Source organism: Rissa tridactyla, chromosome 4 (genome assembly GCF_028500815.1).
Source record: "Rissa tridactyla isolate bRisTri1 chromosome 4, bRisTri1.patW.cur.20221130, whole genome shotgun sequence".
NCBI classification, from domain to species: domain Eukaryota; kingdom Metazoa; phylum Chordata; class Aves; order Charadriiformes; family Laridae; genus Rissa; species Rissa tridactyla.
In genome coordinates this window covers 14,355,542-14,371,417 of record NC_071469.1, presented here as the reverse complement: position 1 = coordinate 14,371,417, position 15,876 = coordinate 14,355,542, and the positions used below count along the sequence as shown (strand labels likewise).

Below are 15,876 nucleotides of genomic sequence, written 5' to 3'. Positions count from 1 at the left end.
ATTTCTTTTCTGAAAGGGGAGAGGGAGAGGAAGGGAAGAAGGAATTTCCTGGCAAAAGTTCTGCTTCTTTGTGGTACGTGCAATGGCCATCTGCCTAGTGTTTTGGATGTCCAGAAACATGTCGGAGAGTAAATTATTACCAAAATAGGTAGGCCACTACTGAAAGCAGTAGTCTGCCCCCAGCAGAGGTAGTAGAGATGTGAAAGACCAAGGTGAATTTACCACAGACTGCAACCAGAGTGCTCTGACAGTGTATAGAAAAGGATGAATATGGACTGTGACACCCAATGGTGGGTGACACTCAGGGCAGAGGGTGACCTTGATCTGAATGGCCTAAATGAATGGGTAAATGGTCGTAAGAAGACCTGATGAATAGTGGGGAAGGGCTAAATTCCCTGTCACTTTTTTCCCCTTTTTCTCTCCTGGTGAGTCTGTGCCTGACAGTAATGGTGCCTTGGCTTTAAACCTCTCTGTGCCTTGGCTCGGCATCTGCACGTAGGGGCAGGAAAACCTCCCTTCCCACCTCGTGGGTATTCAAAGGGGCTCGTTAATGTTGATGAAGCACTCAGCGGCGGGAGGGCGGTCGCCCCAGTAAATCCCATGAGGAAATCAGTAATTCCCCCTTCCGCGCCCCGTTTTGGGGGCAGGGCGGGGGGGAGAGGGGTGGCCCAGGGGCTGCCACGTTAACAACAAGGCGGTGTGGTGCCGAGGAGCCGGATCCGGGCATCTTGCCGGTACCGCCGGCACCTCCCGCCCGGTCCCGCTCGCCGCGGGCTCCGCCGGGGCGGGGCGGCCCGGGCCACGCCCCCTCATAAATATATTCCATTCATTAGCATACCGATGAGGCGGGCCCCGCCCCCCGGCGGCCATTTGTAGCCGCGGCTGCCTGGCTGCGGGGGCGGGCGGTGCTCCCTCCGCTCCGCTCCGCTCGGCTCCGCACGGCGGGGCGCTGCCGGCGGCGCACAGGGGCGGCGGGGCCTGCGGCTGCTCAGCCCCGGCGGCCCGAGGACGAGAAGGAGAAGAAGGGAGAGCGGGAGGGAGGAGGAGAGAGAGAGAGAGAGAGAGATAGGCGCCGGACCCGGCGGCGCTGCCGCCATCGGCTCGGCTCGGCTCCCCGATGGCCGCGGGCTGCAGGGACGGCCCGGGGCAGGAGAAGTACCGGCTGGTGGTGGTGGGCGGCGGCGGCGTGGGCAAGTCGGCGCTCACCATCCAGTTCATCCAGGTGAGGCGCCGTGGCGCCTGAGGCGGCGGGGTGTGTGGGGGGAACCGCTCCGCCCGGCCGCGGCGCCGGGGCCTGGGCGCTGCCCGGCGCGCAGCGCGGCGGGGGGGGCCGGGACCGGGGCCGTCGCGGCGGGCGGCAGCTCCCGGAGGCGGCAGCGGGGGGGTTCGCCGCGCTGGGAAGCGGGGAGGTGGCGTGACCTTGAGGGGCCCCTGGGCGGCGGTTTGGGGCGCGGCACCCGCCTCCCCCCGGCGCGGTTCGAGACCCCGGGAAGGTTCTGGAGGGTGGGAAAGGGGCGGCCGCCGCCCCCCCCGCCTCCGCCCCGGCCCGCCGGGCGCCGCCGGCGGGGGCCGGCGCCGCCGGGGCGGGCACAGCGCTGGGGGTGCGGCGTGGCCGCGGTCGGCAGGCGCTGGGACCGGCCCCGCGCCCCGCCCGGGAAGCGGCGGCGGCCGGGGCAGCGGTGACACTTGGCGTCCGGCTCCGAAATAGCTGACATCCCCCCCCCACACCCCGTCCCCGGGGCTGAGCGGCCGCCCGGTGTGCCGGCCCGGCGAGGGGCGAGCGAGCCTCGGTAGCCCTCCGAAGGGAGCCGGGGTGTGCGGAGAGGGGGACACGCTGCGCCCGCTCGGTCGCCCAGCGCCCCTCTGAGCTCTTGCTGTGGGTGCTTCAACTTCTAGATAATTGAACTTCCCCCCCCCCCCCGCCCTTATTCATTTTTAGTAAAAAGCATGACAGAACGGGTGATGTAAAGCGCGCGTATCAGTCTCATGAGGCAGAGCCTTTTTTCCTGTTCCGCTGCTAATTCAGCCATACCCCTTTTATTTATCTTCATCTTCTGCCCTGTTGCTTTTAGCGTCTCTAGCGCTGTCGTGGGGGCGTTATTAATCTACCTCTGTCTGCTCGTGGTGGAAGGAGGAGATGGCTACTTGCTGGTATTGCTGAGGATGAGCAAATCTGGAGAGAATGACTTTTTATTTGTTTTCTTTAATTCCACTGAGGAGAGGCCATAATACTCTACCTGCCCCCAGGACAGGCTGTTTGGCAGCAAGGCAAACTTGTCTTCAACGCTTGAGGCAATGGTATTCTCAAAAAATACTTTGTTAGAACAGATGATCTGATAGCAAATAGACTATTTTTTTTACTTCGGATTTTCTGCACTAATGCATGCATCCACGTGTTTGTTAGCTGTAATGTTGTGTGGAGAATTTGAGCTCTGCAGCATAGACTAAATAGCCACGTAGGAAACGGCACTTTCAAAATCCGTGTAAGTATGGGATAGTGAATGCTTGGAAGATCCAGTATTGTGCAGGACATTAAAATAACTGACACTTCGGGAGAACTAGTTATTTGGAAATTAGTTTGAAGGGTGCATTTGAGATGGAAATATTTGTTGTAGCAGTACCTTGTTTATCAGACGTGTAGGTAGCTGGTCAGATACTGGTACGATACTGACTTGCTGATCTGTTTGAAGGTGATGGGGCAGGAATAACTGCAATCCTTTCGGCGTGTGGATTGAATTCCTTCATTGTGGAGATAATTTATTTCTGTGTTTGACTGAAGGTGGTTTAGAGTGCCATTCACTCAAATGTGGTGCTGTTGCTTCAGATGGTATTGCCTGCACCTTCGTCTGGGCATCCGGTTGTGTCAGTAAAGTGGGTAGCTGGGCATGGCTTAAGTTCTGTTTTGAAATGCTGCTGTCTTGGAAAATGTTGGCAAATGGATCTCTGGAGTCCCTGGTATGTTAAAGGCTTTTGGATAATTTTAACTTCACAAAACAAAGGGCTGTAATTTCTATTAAAGGCATAAAGAGAAAAAAAAAAAGAAGTTCATGCTTGATGCCTTGGTATGTCCACTTATTTTAATAGCAGTAAGGTTCTGCCGAGTACTGGATAATTTCAATATTTGAGCGATGGTAGTAATTAATTCTTTAAAGTAAAAGCTTGAGCTACAGCCCTATAGAAATAAAAGTTTGGGCTCAAGTGCGGCCACTGACACTTGTCTTCCAGCAAATACCTGCAAAAGAGGAACTGTGTCCGCTTTGTCACATATAAGGATCTCTTCAAATTAATAGCAGAAAAAGAAATAGCTGACTTTGGAAGAGTGGTGAGGGAGCAGCGCTGTAGTGTTAAGCTGGCACGTTGAGGGTGAATATTTTCAAAACAACTTATTGTCAGTTTCTGTTAAGTTATCTACGTCTTTTTGCCCTCTCAGCCGCTTTATCTTGAGATAAAAATCTTGCCACCACAAAGTGATGTTTAGCAGAAAATTCGACCTTCTGAAAAAAGAAGTAGTAGCTGGGAAATAAAGACCTTCTGCGCAGAACCTCAGGTGCCTTAGAGAAGAGTTTTGTGTTGTTTCCATGCTCGCTATGAGGTTATGTACAGCAGGAGATGAGACTTGGTGTGCGGTTTGTATGCTGCAGTATCTTCCTGGGCTCTTAAAGCTTATGATGTTATTGAGTGTGTGTGATGCCATACAGCCAGTAGTGTAGTTCCTGTATGGCAAGCGTATTGCCAAATACATTGTTTGTCTTTTAAGACTGCATATGAACTGCTCTGAATTGTTTTAAAATTGTTTACAAGCAAGTCACGTGCTTCATTTTTGGAATTTTTTAGGATTAAGTAACAAACTCGTAGTTGCCTTCACTAAAACATGGAATAGTACTGGCTCTTGCCACATGACAAATCTTGATGTCAGTGAAGGATTTCAGTTCTCTTTTGCTTCTTTATTGCTTGTCTTTAAAATATGGCTGTCGCAGACTCGGTTTTGAAGCTTAAAAAGGAAAGTTTCTTCCTGCTGATACTAGCAAATATTTTTACACTTGCTTTCCTGTAATCCTGTATTTAATTTTCAGTAAATCAGTACTCAAGTACAGTTAGTCTTGCTTTTGCTTCGCTGCTGCCGATTATGTTCCAGTAAACAAGACTATGGTGGTCATAGGGTATCAGGGGAAAGCATGTGCTGTGATTTATGTTGTATTTTTGAAAGACTAAGAGAAATTTGTGTTTGAAAATGGGAAAACTCGTTCTTCATTTCGGATTAAATCAATGACAACATGAGGAACAGAGAACATAGAGAGAACCAGTTCATCTTCTTTCTTTTGCCAGCTTTCTGGTATTTGAGCACAGCGCATCCTTTCCAGCCTTGTTTAGGTGTTGGTGGGGAAAGACCGTTCTTCCAACAGTAGTAATGGCTGACGTTGGACTCTTATTATGGTAGTGATCAGCACGTAAAGTGCTCGCTCCTGTGTGCGAGGGTATCGGTTCCTGAAGGTGGTTGTGCCTCAGTCTGAGCTGAAACAACAATGTTTTTATGAGGAGGCTGAGCAAACAAACCCGTGTCTGACAACAAAAGCTCTGTCGCATACTGGGCTCGGCATCGTTGTGCTAATTAGCACAGCGCAGTAGGAATGGTACATGAGATGTAACCGGTCACTTGTGTATAATTGCTTGTGATCTTGGGTTCACTTTCAGAAGTTCATCTAACAACTTTAGAGTACAGATCAGCAGATGAAAGCTTTCAGCGTGTAGGTGACTGGTGCGTTCCTCAAAATTCTTCCTCTGGGGAGATAAACAGAGCCTGATATTGCTGTTGGTGGGCCAGGATTTCATCCTGGAAATATCAAATCATTTCCTTTAAATCAGGATATGATATATGAACTTACTGCTGTCGAGTCTGTGCACTGTGAAGGCAGGAAGTGAAGACGTTTTAATTGTAGAGGAGAGTTAATGGGATCCCTTGCAGCTATTAGCTGTAGGAAAGCAGCACTGAATGGTCGTTCAGCATTGCACCACGGTATTCTGTAAGTGATGGAACTATGCATTCCATCTCTTATTTGAAACATACACAAATAATCCATCATGCTCGTATCCCAAGGGGCAGAAAACTTTCGAACTGCGTTGCAGGCGGTGAACTGGCCTCTCGGCGGGCGGAGGTATTTGGGAGTATGAGCTGTGCAGAGCACACAGCTGTTGCCACAATAGCTTTTCTCCAGCTGTCATGCAGAGGTCTGTCACAAAATACCCCACATTCCCTTCTCACTCAGCCCTTTGTAATATTCAGGTTTCCTTGCTCAAAGGGAGTACAGCCTAGCAAATACCTAATCACCGTCTGCATGTTTTTTTTTACCCTGCAGTTGCCATTTACTTCATGCTTTTTTTTTTTTGGGTTAAACTGAACATTGTATAGCTAGTTTTAGCACTATACAGCAAGAAAGCTGCTAATGTTTTATTCTTTCAAATCTGCTCCACAAAATAGTGGATGCTTTTGATCAGAATTGTTAAAATTATTTGTCATACTGATTTTCCTCTTCATAAAGGTATAGCTTTTATTTTGTGACAATGACATGTATATTTTTGCATACTGAGTAGACTTTGGCTTAGAAGAATGTATTAGTTAATAAATGTCACTAGAACCTTGAGATAATACTGACTGGATGTAATTCAGAGTGGCTGAGTTGAGCTTAGTTTGTCCATCAGCTTAACGTTAACTCTGGTAATGCACAAAAACATTCGGGACTGCTAAGGCACTTAATGTGATATAAAATGTATGTAGGGGTCCAGTATTTGGGGCTTCTTGTTTGGGTTTTTGTTTACTGATTTCGTACTGTATTTACAAGCTTAGTTCTTACTGCTAAATTTGTAAAACAAATATTTTTCCTATTGCTCTTAAACTGTCAGTAACAAATTATGATTGGAGCTGAGTTCACTGTTCTAGTAACTAGCGAGTAAAACGAGTTGGATGTAGATTTGTTGACTCTTTAATGTTAATATCAGACACTTGTCTGAAAGCAAGCGTATATGGCTTGCAGATGGGTGGTGAGAGCTGTTCAGACTCGTTTTTTTTTTTCTTTTCCTCTCCTTTTCCAAGCTGCTACTTTCACAAGACTGTTAGTTCTCATTAACTGTTGATGAAGCTGAAGGTGAGTTACGTCAAAGTAACTTTTATCTCTGATATGGCTGTTGGGCAAGGAAGTAGCTGGTTCGGAATTTTACGGTAAAGCTCTAAAATAGAGTAGTAAAGCAGATTGAAAAGCAACAACTGAAAATGCAGCTGGTGTTCGAGCCGGCACGCTGCATGTTTGACAGACCCCCGTGTCTTAGCGGACCGCTTCTGTGTGCTGCACTTGGGGGATGTGCAAATCCCCCTGCCTTTTCGAGGTATTCTGACTAACTGTTGCTGACCGTCAGGGAAAAAAATAAAGTTCTTCAAGTAAGTGCATAAGGAAATCAAAGGAATAAAATGCCATGAATTCCAGGCTGCAGATTCATGCGGGGCTACGCTAGGACTGGTATGCTTACATTTTGATAAAGCGTGGGGCCTTCTTACGGTAAGTAGTCCAATGTAATGCAAGGTGACAAAATACAGTTTAGGAGAGCAAGTGGCTGATTGTCGGCACCTATTGAGGTTAAAGGTGGTGCGTGTGTTGGGGGAAGGTGGGGAAATAAGAATCCTAATCAAAACAAAGCACTTGTGGTGCAGTCACCTGGAATAATAAGGGCTGGTTGTCGCACTTCTTGTGAAACTTGAACTGCTTGGCTCCTTGTTTCCTACAGCACTTGTATCCAACAAAAAATGTCTCGCTTGGGTTAGTTGTGGATCTACAGCCTGGGAAATGTAGTAGATGACTTCAGGCTTAACTTGCGGGCGGGAAGGAAGCATCGGTTTGCATGTTAGTGTTCTGGTGTAGCGAGCAATGGTATACTGCATCGTAACTCACCCAGCAGGGATGCCAGGTATTAATGTATATATAGGGTGGAACTGAGCTGGTTCAAAAGCCAGCATAAACTTGGAGTAGTGCTTAAACTTTAAGATGCTGATCATTCCAATTCTGAGGAATTTATAATACTTTCCTGAAGTGAAATTCCTTTGAGATAACTTAAACCACACTGCAGTCAAAGCACCTTTCCATGTGTTAACCGCTAGCAGCAGTTGCTTATATGGCAAGTAAATATTGACCTACCTTTTGGTTATCAGGTTGTCTTCTACTGCCACTTGCACAAGGAGTACTGGTACAGCTTCCCGGATTGCTGCCCGCCGTGCCCTTTGCACCCCTGGTGATGAATAGGCAGCCGCTGGCACGTAGCCCTGGTCCTCCTTTCCCGGCTAGAGGGAGAGGCTCCTGCTTCAGGTTTTGGCTGGAACTTTGAATTCCGGTATTCAGTAGTGGTGGTAAAGGGTGGCTCTTATAAGTAAAGCCCTTCTATTGGTAGAATTTTGAAGGACCTGAATGGCTCTTGCTTGCATACCTTATGCAACCCGTCTGCATTTACCGAAAGCTTTACCAGCAGTGAAAATGTGAGTGAGGTCCTTGATGTACCTGAAGATAAATACTGGCTTCATGGAGTGAAATGTAGCAGTCTTCTGGCTAGCTGGTAGGAAGCTAGGTTTTTTGCAGACCTTCCGAAATGAGTCACTCGGGTCTAGACTGGTGTGACACAAGTAGATAACTTCACCGTTGGTTCTGACGGTTCGGGCTGCTTAACTGCACTGGTTTGGTAGCCTTGTGTTCAATTGTGGCAATAAGCACTGTTAAAGGAAAATGTAACATCCAGGTAAATGCAACCATTACTATTAATGTGTTCTATTTCAAGAAGTATGTAAAACCAGGATTAAAACTAAAATCACACCTGTAATTGCTCCCTTTGTGGGTTTTATTGGTTTTTTTTTTACTTTTCCCCGTTGCTGTGCATATAACACATCCAAAGATTTCTGTATGTAACTTTGATCAGCTGAGATGAATGTTTACTGAAAGGGGGAGACTGAATGGGATCCAGATTGAAAAGCTTAATTGTAAATAATACCGGAAGGCATTGTTTGCCTGGCAAATGCTTTGCCTCCCCAAATTGCTGGAGTTCTGTTTTGAGATGCTGACAGATAGTAGCGGTGGGCTGTTACTACGAATGTAGGAACTTGAGTGGGATCCTAGGTGAATTGTTTCTATCTGAGCAGTGGGTGAGGTTCTACCTATTTGTCTTGAGTGATATCTTTCTTTACAAATAGAGAGATGCCCTGTGATTGTGATCAAATTTTGTCCTTGGCTCTTTTTTACTTTCTGTTCTTTGACATTTTATGTTCTATCTCACGAGGGTGGTTGCAGCTTGGGTCTGGGATAGCCTGTAAGGCGCTCTGTGGGAACAGGTGATGCAGAAGAAAAATATTTCTTTCCTCCTTTGATGACTTAATTACTTGAAGTAGACGGCAGACAAAAAGGATGTTTACTTAATCTGTTTGCTATGCCTTTTCTTACTTACTCTCCTTCGATGACACACCGTGCCTATACTGAAGCTAGTCACATCCCAATGTATAAACCGCCTCATATGCAGCACTGCTAGATGGAACTTCCATGAGGTTAAAATTACTTTTTTTATAGATCGCGTGCTTTTACTAGGTTGCTTCTAAGAGGGTGGGCTGGAATGCAGTGCAAGGGCTGTTCATGGTTAAGTTAAAGAAGGTCACGTATTCACGTTTGAAGCACTTGATCTTGCGGCTAATCAAGCATTGTGCACAAGGCTGCCAGTCATTAAAGTGAGGTCAGGGTTTCTTATCTGCTGCTGGAAAGGGAAAGGCTGGAGAACTTGCACTTTAGCTGTCCTCAGGTGTACTGGGAGCCCGGAACCCGAGCTGGGTGGGGGACCCTCAGGAGGGCTGTGGTACGCTTCTCCCCTTACGTGGGGAAGTGCCGTCAGCTCTACTGAGAGATGGAGATGCTGTTGGGTGATTAAGTTCAGTGGTGAATTTTCATAACATACAAATGTGCTCACAAAGCCCTGAAAAGGAGAAGGTGGATTTCCAGAAGCTTAGGTGGAGCTCCCCAAAACCGCAATGGATGGCGAGGGCCGTGCTGAAGCTGTGGCAGGTCGGGGCGGTGTTGGTGCAGCTGGAGAAGCTGAAGGGCCTTAAAAGCGAGGGCAAGTTGGTGGTTGGCTTTTGAGAAGGGACAGCCAGTGGGGAGACACATGGCTAGGGAAGTGTTTTTACTCTTCAAGCCTGAAGAACAGGGCTTTGCTGTAATTGAGGATTTGATTCAATAAGCTAGTACTAGCAGTAAGGAAAAATGCTCAGCAGGTCCCTGCGCTGCCATAGCGATTTACCACTATAGCTATTTACTCCATCTAGTTCACTGAAACTCCATCAGCACTCGGAGTTAAAAATAACCAGGGAATGTTTTTACCCGGGATCGGTTACCCGGTCTGGTTGGCTGTGCGGCTCTGCAGACAGCTTCGTCTGGCAGCCCTGCGCGTTTAACCAGACCTGCCCCGGCTTCTCAGCCGTGTCCAGAGAATAAACTGCAGTTTCTGGTGAATCTAGATAGGAGTGAGTTCAGATAGTAGGAATGTATGCAAAAGGGCGCTATTAAAGATAGCATAAAGTACTAGCTGCTAGGACCGGCGTGCATTAATAATTAACCAGATGTTAGCACTGACACATAAATTGCTACAGTTCAAGCAAAAAAAAAAAAAAAAATCAGTGTTACACCAATAACCAAAGTATTCTGCAAAGATCTTTATGCAGAAAACCTATGAGAAGTGTTATTTCTCAGCAGATTAACCTTAGGTACACACATTCGTAACTATCATCTGTGTCACCTTCCTCAAGTCTTTTAAGCCAGAAAATAAACTTGAGCTTCCCCAAAACTTGTAAGGAAATTATTTTTCCAGTCCTGTTCTGAGCATTCAGTAACCGTAGTGATATAATATGTTGAGTCACTAGTTATATTTGCTAAGAGAAGGTGAAATTTTAAAAGCACTGTAGTTTTGAGTTTTTCTGACAAAACTAACTTGCTCAGCTCATACCACAGAGTGTCTTCAGGATTCCTCATTTAAGCAGATTTAAATCTATAAACCTGCAAGCAAATCTGAATATTTTGCGTCTTACGCAGTAAGTAGACCATGAAATGGTAGGATGCTGGTAGTAAATCTGTGTGAAAAATCTGGCATCTTTGGGTAGAAAAGCGATCTGCTAAACTTCTTCTGTTATTAGACCTAATTCTGTGTAAAGAAAGTAAATGGGATTACGGTAATATGCACTGCTTCAGGTAGAGGGCTTATCCATTGTTTTCCTAATGGTATTTCTGTTTTTGGCTCTGCTTTTATGAAAGTCTTTTATAACCATGTATGAAGAGTAATTGTTGATGATATACTTGTGTATGTGCTACCAGTTCTACTACTTAAGAACAGAGATCTTGTTATAAATGCATACAATATTTTCCTCTGCTAGCTCACACTAAGAAGTCTAACCCAAAAAAATAAGTAATGGTGATGCATTTAAAAGAATTCTGGCTTTGCATGACCCAGCAATACTGAGAATGCAATTATAAGTGTATTTTAATTTTGTCTTGCAATTTCAGTTGCTTTTTAGGATTTTTTTTTTCCCCTAGTTATTTGTCTTCAAAGTCCTGCAGAAACGTATGATCCTTGCATCTTTTTCCTGCCTCTCCTGACTCCAAATAAATCTATCTGGATCTTGACTGTATGTCCTGATTGAGATTTCCAAGACAGAAGTATATGTGCTGTATCCCTCTGTTTTCCCGTACTTTGACTTTCTTTTAACTGATGTCCCTCCTCCCCACGAACCACGTTCTCACCTTGCTGTGAGTTCTCAACTTGAGATCCTGCTTGGGGTCTTAAAATACCATGGGTAGAGACGATATCCTCCTGCGCTCGGCAGTGCTCCTGTAGTGCTGCAGTGAATCTGGAAAACCTTGTTGGTGGGTTGTATGCCACGATAAACGATTTACAGGCCCTCAAGTTTGAAAGTAAACGCGTGAGGCCAAAATCCTTCTCAGCACACAAGCAAGGTAAAGCAACTTTATCAATGAAACCAAACATGTCTTGCCTTACCATCTGAGAGTATTAAGATGAGAAGTTTTAACCTGTGGAAATACAGCTTGTTTCTGTAGGGGTAGGTTGTGTGTGTGTGTTGGTTTGTTTTTTCTTCTTTTTCTAGAAATGAAGTGTTCTGTGTGTGGCATCCAGTGGATGGGCCACTTTGAATGTCCTGCCTGGCTGCTTTTAATGCTGGCTCTTAACAGGTTGTCACCAACCAACAGTGCTGCTGACTGCTTAGCTTTGGCTTGGATGCTTGTTCTTCTAGCTTTTTCAAGTCCCGAAGCCTCTTCCCATAAACTAAGGGAAAAGGTATACTAAATTGCTGTACGATCTCGTGTATGGCTTAACTACTTCTCTAGCTTTTGGTACAATATTATTTTATGTTACACAAGTGATACTGCCAAAGTACAAAACCTTAAAGCTCTCATCTTATTTGATTGCTGCGATAACTAAACATTTAAGCAGTATTCTGTACTTGGATTATTGGAGGATTAATCACCTGGAGGCACTCTCCAAAAGAAATCATCAGGAGGGAATTGGGCGGCTTACTGTAAGTTCTTGAGCATGATTTTAGCATTAAATATTACATGAAAACAGGTCTTCAGCAATAAAGGTAATTTAAGATGCTTCCGCTTTTAGCAGTTACGCAGTTCATTAACTTGCTCTGTTACATAGCTTCAGCTGTTGGGGCGATGCTGTAAAAAGGATCATAAAAACCCAGGTGAAATTCTCTGTAGCTAACGCTGAGACCCCTGTGCAGGCAGAGCACGTGGGGGAGGGATGGGACAGGCAGCAGCTTCTGCAGCGGGTTAACCACCGGGGAAGACGTGTGTACAACTGCGTGAAGCCTTGTGCAACAGGGGGGAAGTTAACCTGGTCCAGCTCTGCTGCAAGACGGAGAATGAAGCTTAAGAGTCTCTTATCGTGTAGAGCGAACACAAGAAGACTTGCAAAATGCCTCCTGTGTGTAATACTGATGAGTGAGTCCTCTTATCTGATAAGAAGGTGTTCAGCTGAAGCCTTTCAGAGTTTAGACTGTGTCAGATCAGCTAATGGAGCAAGAGGTTTGATTTCTCTTTCAGGTTCATCTAGAAATGTAAAGGCAGCTCTGAGAATTCAAGCTATTGTGGTCTTCTGACTTCATGTAGCTCCAGTAGGTGCCTGTGCATCTCTCAGACCACTAAGGCTGAACGTTGGTTTATTGCCTGTGAGTGGATTAGCTCTTTGATCCCCTCGAGTGTTAGTTCTGAGAGCATTGCTTTGTGCTAGGAGACATTTTTGAATTGAATGTTTTACTTTTAACAAGGATGTTTTAAACCTGCAAAATTTCTGAATTCCTGCTCTGTGGCCTAAATATACCAACTATATATAGAAAATGTTTTGTCTCCTTTGGAGTTTCTACCTTGTTTCTGTCTTGCTGGAAAGGTACGCTCAAATATATTGATGCATGCATCTTAACTTCTTTCCATTTAAAAAAAAGACTTCAAAGCTCAGCTTTTGAAGTAGTTAAGAAAACTTTTTCCTCTTGCTACCTAGAAGTTCTTGCATCCATTAGAATCGATATACTATGTATCAGGTAACTGAAGGATTTAACTTTTTTTTTTGTCTGTGAAACTAATTTTTAGTTGTGTATGTTCTACAAAGGTTGATGAATTTCACTAATATTTGTAAACTTCAAATTGCCCAGTATCTGTGTTGGTGAGACTGTATGGGAAAAGAGCCTCAGATCTGAAGTAGTCGACTTCCTTGTCCCAATATTATCTCCCTTCTTCCAAGTAGGTTGCATTCCACACATTTTTAATAGTGGCTTCCCCTCCTCCATAGCTGCTTTGACTTGTTTTGTGGGAGGATTTGAATATTTCGACTGACACACCAGAAGTCTTCTCCTGAAAAAGGAAAATGATAATAGAATTGTTCACTTTGAGCAGAATTTGGAAATAATCTGATCTGTGCTGACTGGATGTCTGTTCAGAGGAACTGTGACCCGGGTCTTAAAATCTCTCCGAGTTAGGCATTTTACTCAAGGTTTAAGAGTTTGGGATTTTCCTAGTTCAAGAGTTAAAATTGCACCTTGAAATTCTGTGTTCTGTGCATTTCTTCAATTTACAAATACTGTGAAGAAAATAAAAGCCCTGCATCTCTTGACTTGATCTCCCGAAGAAGGCACTGGCTGCCTCCCTGTGTGAGGAGAAGGTGGTGAGCTGGAAGAATTCGTTCAGGGTGGTTGCAGAAGGTGAATAATTTAAGCTGCAGCCACTTGCTTCAGACTAGATAATGGAAACTGAGTTCTGTAACAGCTGAACAGTTTATGTTTGAACTTAAAAATTTACAGCACTGCATGTACTTTAGCTGTTTTGTACACGGGTACTTCCATGCCAATTGAGTAGCCTGAGAAATTTAAAAGTATCTCAGCTTTTCCCCAGCGCTAGTAGTTATTGTGAGCAGCTAATGTGATGTCTTAACGCTATTTAATTGTAGAATCACAGAATGGTTTGTGTTTGGAAAGGACCCTAAAGATCATCTAGTTCTGACCCCCCTGCCATGGGCAGGGACACCTCCCACTAGACCAGGCTGCTCAAAGCCCCATCCAGCCTGGCCTTGAACACCTCCAGGGATGGGGCATCAACAGCTTCCCTGGGCAACCTGTTCCAGTGCCTCACCCTCACTGTAAAGAATTTCTTCCTCATATCTAATTTAAATCTCCCCTCTTTCAGTTTAAAACGGCTACCCCTCGTCCTATTGCTGCCCTCCCTGCTAAAGAGTCCCTCCCCATCTCTCTTGTAGGCCCCCTGTAATTAGGTATTTTGTCATATTTCTGTAACTTCTTCCTTGAATGGATTATGATACCTCTGGTCTCTCCTAGGCCTGGAAAATACATGAAATGTGGTTAGTGAAAGGGACTCTCAGTACTTGATTCTCCTGGGCAAAGCCCTGTGTGTATCCAGGTTCTGTTACTGCTGACTGAAGACCTCGGAGCTGGAGCACCGACTTTTTGTCATCTTCCACACTAGTGCTTTGAAGCGTGTGCTGTTGCGAAGCAGCGGCAGCCTCCTCCCCTAGCAGTGGGCTGCTGTAGTGATTCATAGGAAGATATTTCATAGGAAGATATCCCTAGATTTGTTCTTACGTCTTGTCTTCAGATCTGACAATCTTTTCCTAAACCTGAAGCATATAGTTTGTCAGTGCCGAAACGTATTTGTAGGGGACTTTGTAACTCTACTTTCGTTCTAAAAAATACAACGCCATCAAACCAACACAGTAGTGTGGTATTGATTCTGTTCACCAAGTTCGTAATGCAAATGGCCCATCTAATCAGCTTTGAGTTTTGGTCATTATGAAAAGTTTGATTTTAGCACATGCACAGGAAATGAGTCTAGAAGACTTAAGATTTAAATTAAAGTACTTTCTAATGCTGAGAGAAAGCTCAAAAGAGAAACTACTTGCCTTTAATTGGTAGCATCCATCCTGCCCTTGTAAATAACATTAGCTTTGCAGCATGTTAAAAGCTGGCAGCGCTGTGTGGTGGTAGTGCCGCGTTTGGAGGTTACGTTCAGACTTGGCTACGTATGAGTTAACCAGCAAGAAGGTGAGGCCTTCTGAAGGGCTGCTGCTTGTCCTACTGATGTAACGCCTGTCCGGAGACTTCACCTGTGATTACTGGAAATCTGAACAACACTGAATAGTCCATTATTCTAAGTAGGATGAAGTTGAAGAACCTGTTTCTAATCTATAAAATGAGAGAAACTAATGTGCTTTCCTGTGGTTTCGGTGCAAAAGGCTGGCTGCCTGTACATTCCACGCTCTGTTTTCTCTTCACTGAATGCCTTTACCACAAGATCACAACTCGGTAGAATATGGGAGCGGAAATAGCAGTAGGTTTTTTTTTTTTTTTTAAAAAAAAAAAACAAAAACAAAAACAAAAAAACCAAAAACACAACAAAACCCCCCTCTGATCAAAGCCCATGCACTCTAAAACCTTCTTCTGAAAGTAAACAAACTAAAGGTCTTTGCACATCACTCACACGTTTTAAGATGGCATTCGCTGTGCTGCTGCCTCTCTGTACCTTCAAACAAAGCGTTTGCTTAAGTTCTTTGCTTAAGAAAGCAATGAAATAATGGTGTTCTCTACTTAAAATCATATTTTATTGTGTGTGCCTGTCTGACCAGGGAAGAATGTTCCACGTTACAGTTTGAATTTAGAAATTACTGTATAGATGATTTTTCTTCATGAAAATGAGTGCTTTTAGGTGATGGAGTATGTTCATTCTTTCAGGACAAGATGTTTTAAGCTGTCTTCCCCGGTAGATGTACGATAAAGCCACTTTTTCCAGTGCTGCTGACCTCTTACAGTACTAGAGGGACGCGGCATGCAATCACTTTGGCTAGTTTGGTGTGTTTCCTCACTTGTGTACATGTTATGAATCAGGCTCAGGTAATGTATCTATTAGCTGCTCAGTTTCTCTCAATGTGAACTTGCTGGGAGAGAGGAGAACTTTTGAGTTTGTTTTGTTTCTGATGGTTTTGTTTGGGGATTTTATAATTACTCTATTTCATGCCACAGAAACTCTAGGGTTGCCTTCTTTCTTCTTGCACTCTGCATGGAATCGCTAATTCTTCTGGTGCTGTGCCTTCCGCACCGTAGCATCAGCCTCCCCTTGGGTTATGGCCTCCAGAAATGAGGTGGGGAATGAATGGGTTGCTTTCAAGGGGTCTGCAAGGCATCTGAGAAGAACAAGGTTACATTTCAGGAATAACAGCTTCCCTCCTGGAAAATCTTATGGGATCAGTCAAGTTGAAAGACTGAAAACTAATGTAGTGTAGCCAATT

The 15,876-nt window shown here is 45.0% G+C and overlaps 1 protein-coding gene across 1 annotated transcript in view; it reads left to right on the top strand.

Annotated features, from left to right (window-relative positions):
* Positions 1-887: 887 nt before the first annotated feature.
* Positions 888-15,876, top strand: part of RRAS2 (RAS related 2) — a 49,052-nt gene continuing 34,063 nt past the window's right edge. Inside the window, exon 1 of the mRNA XM_054199800.1 lies at positions 888-1,222. Coding sequence (XP_054055775.1) covers positions 1,118-1,222 — 105 coding nt within the window. The 5' untranslated portion in view covers positions 888-1,117. The remainder of the gene's footprint in view (positions 1,223-15,876) is intronic.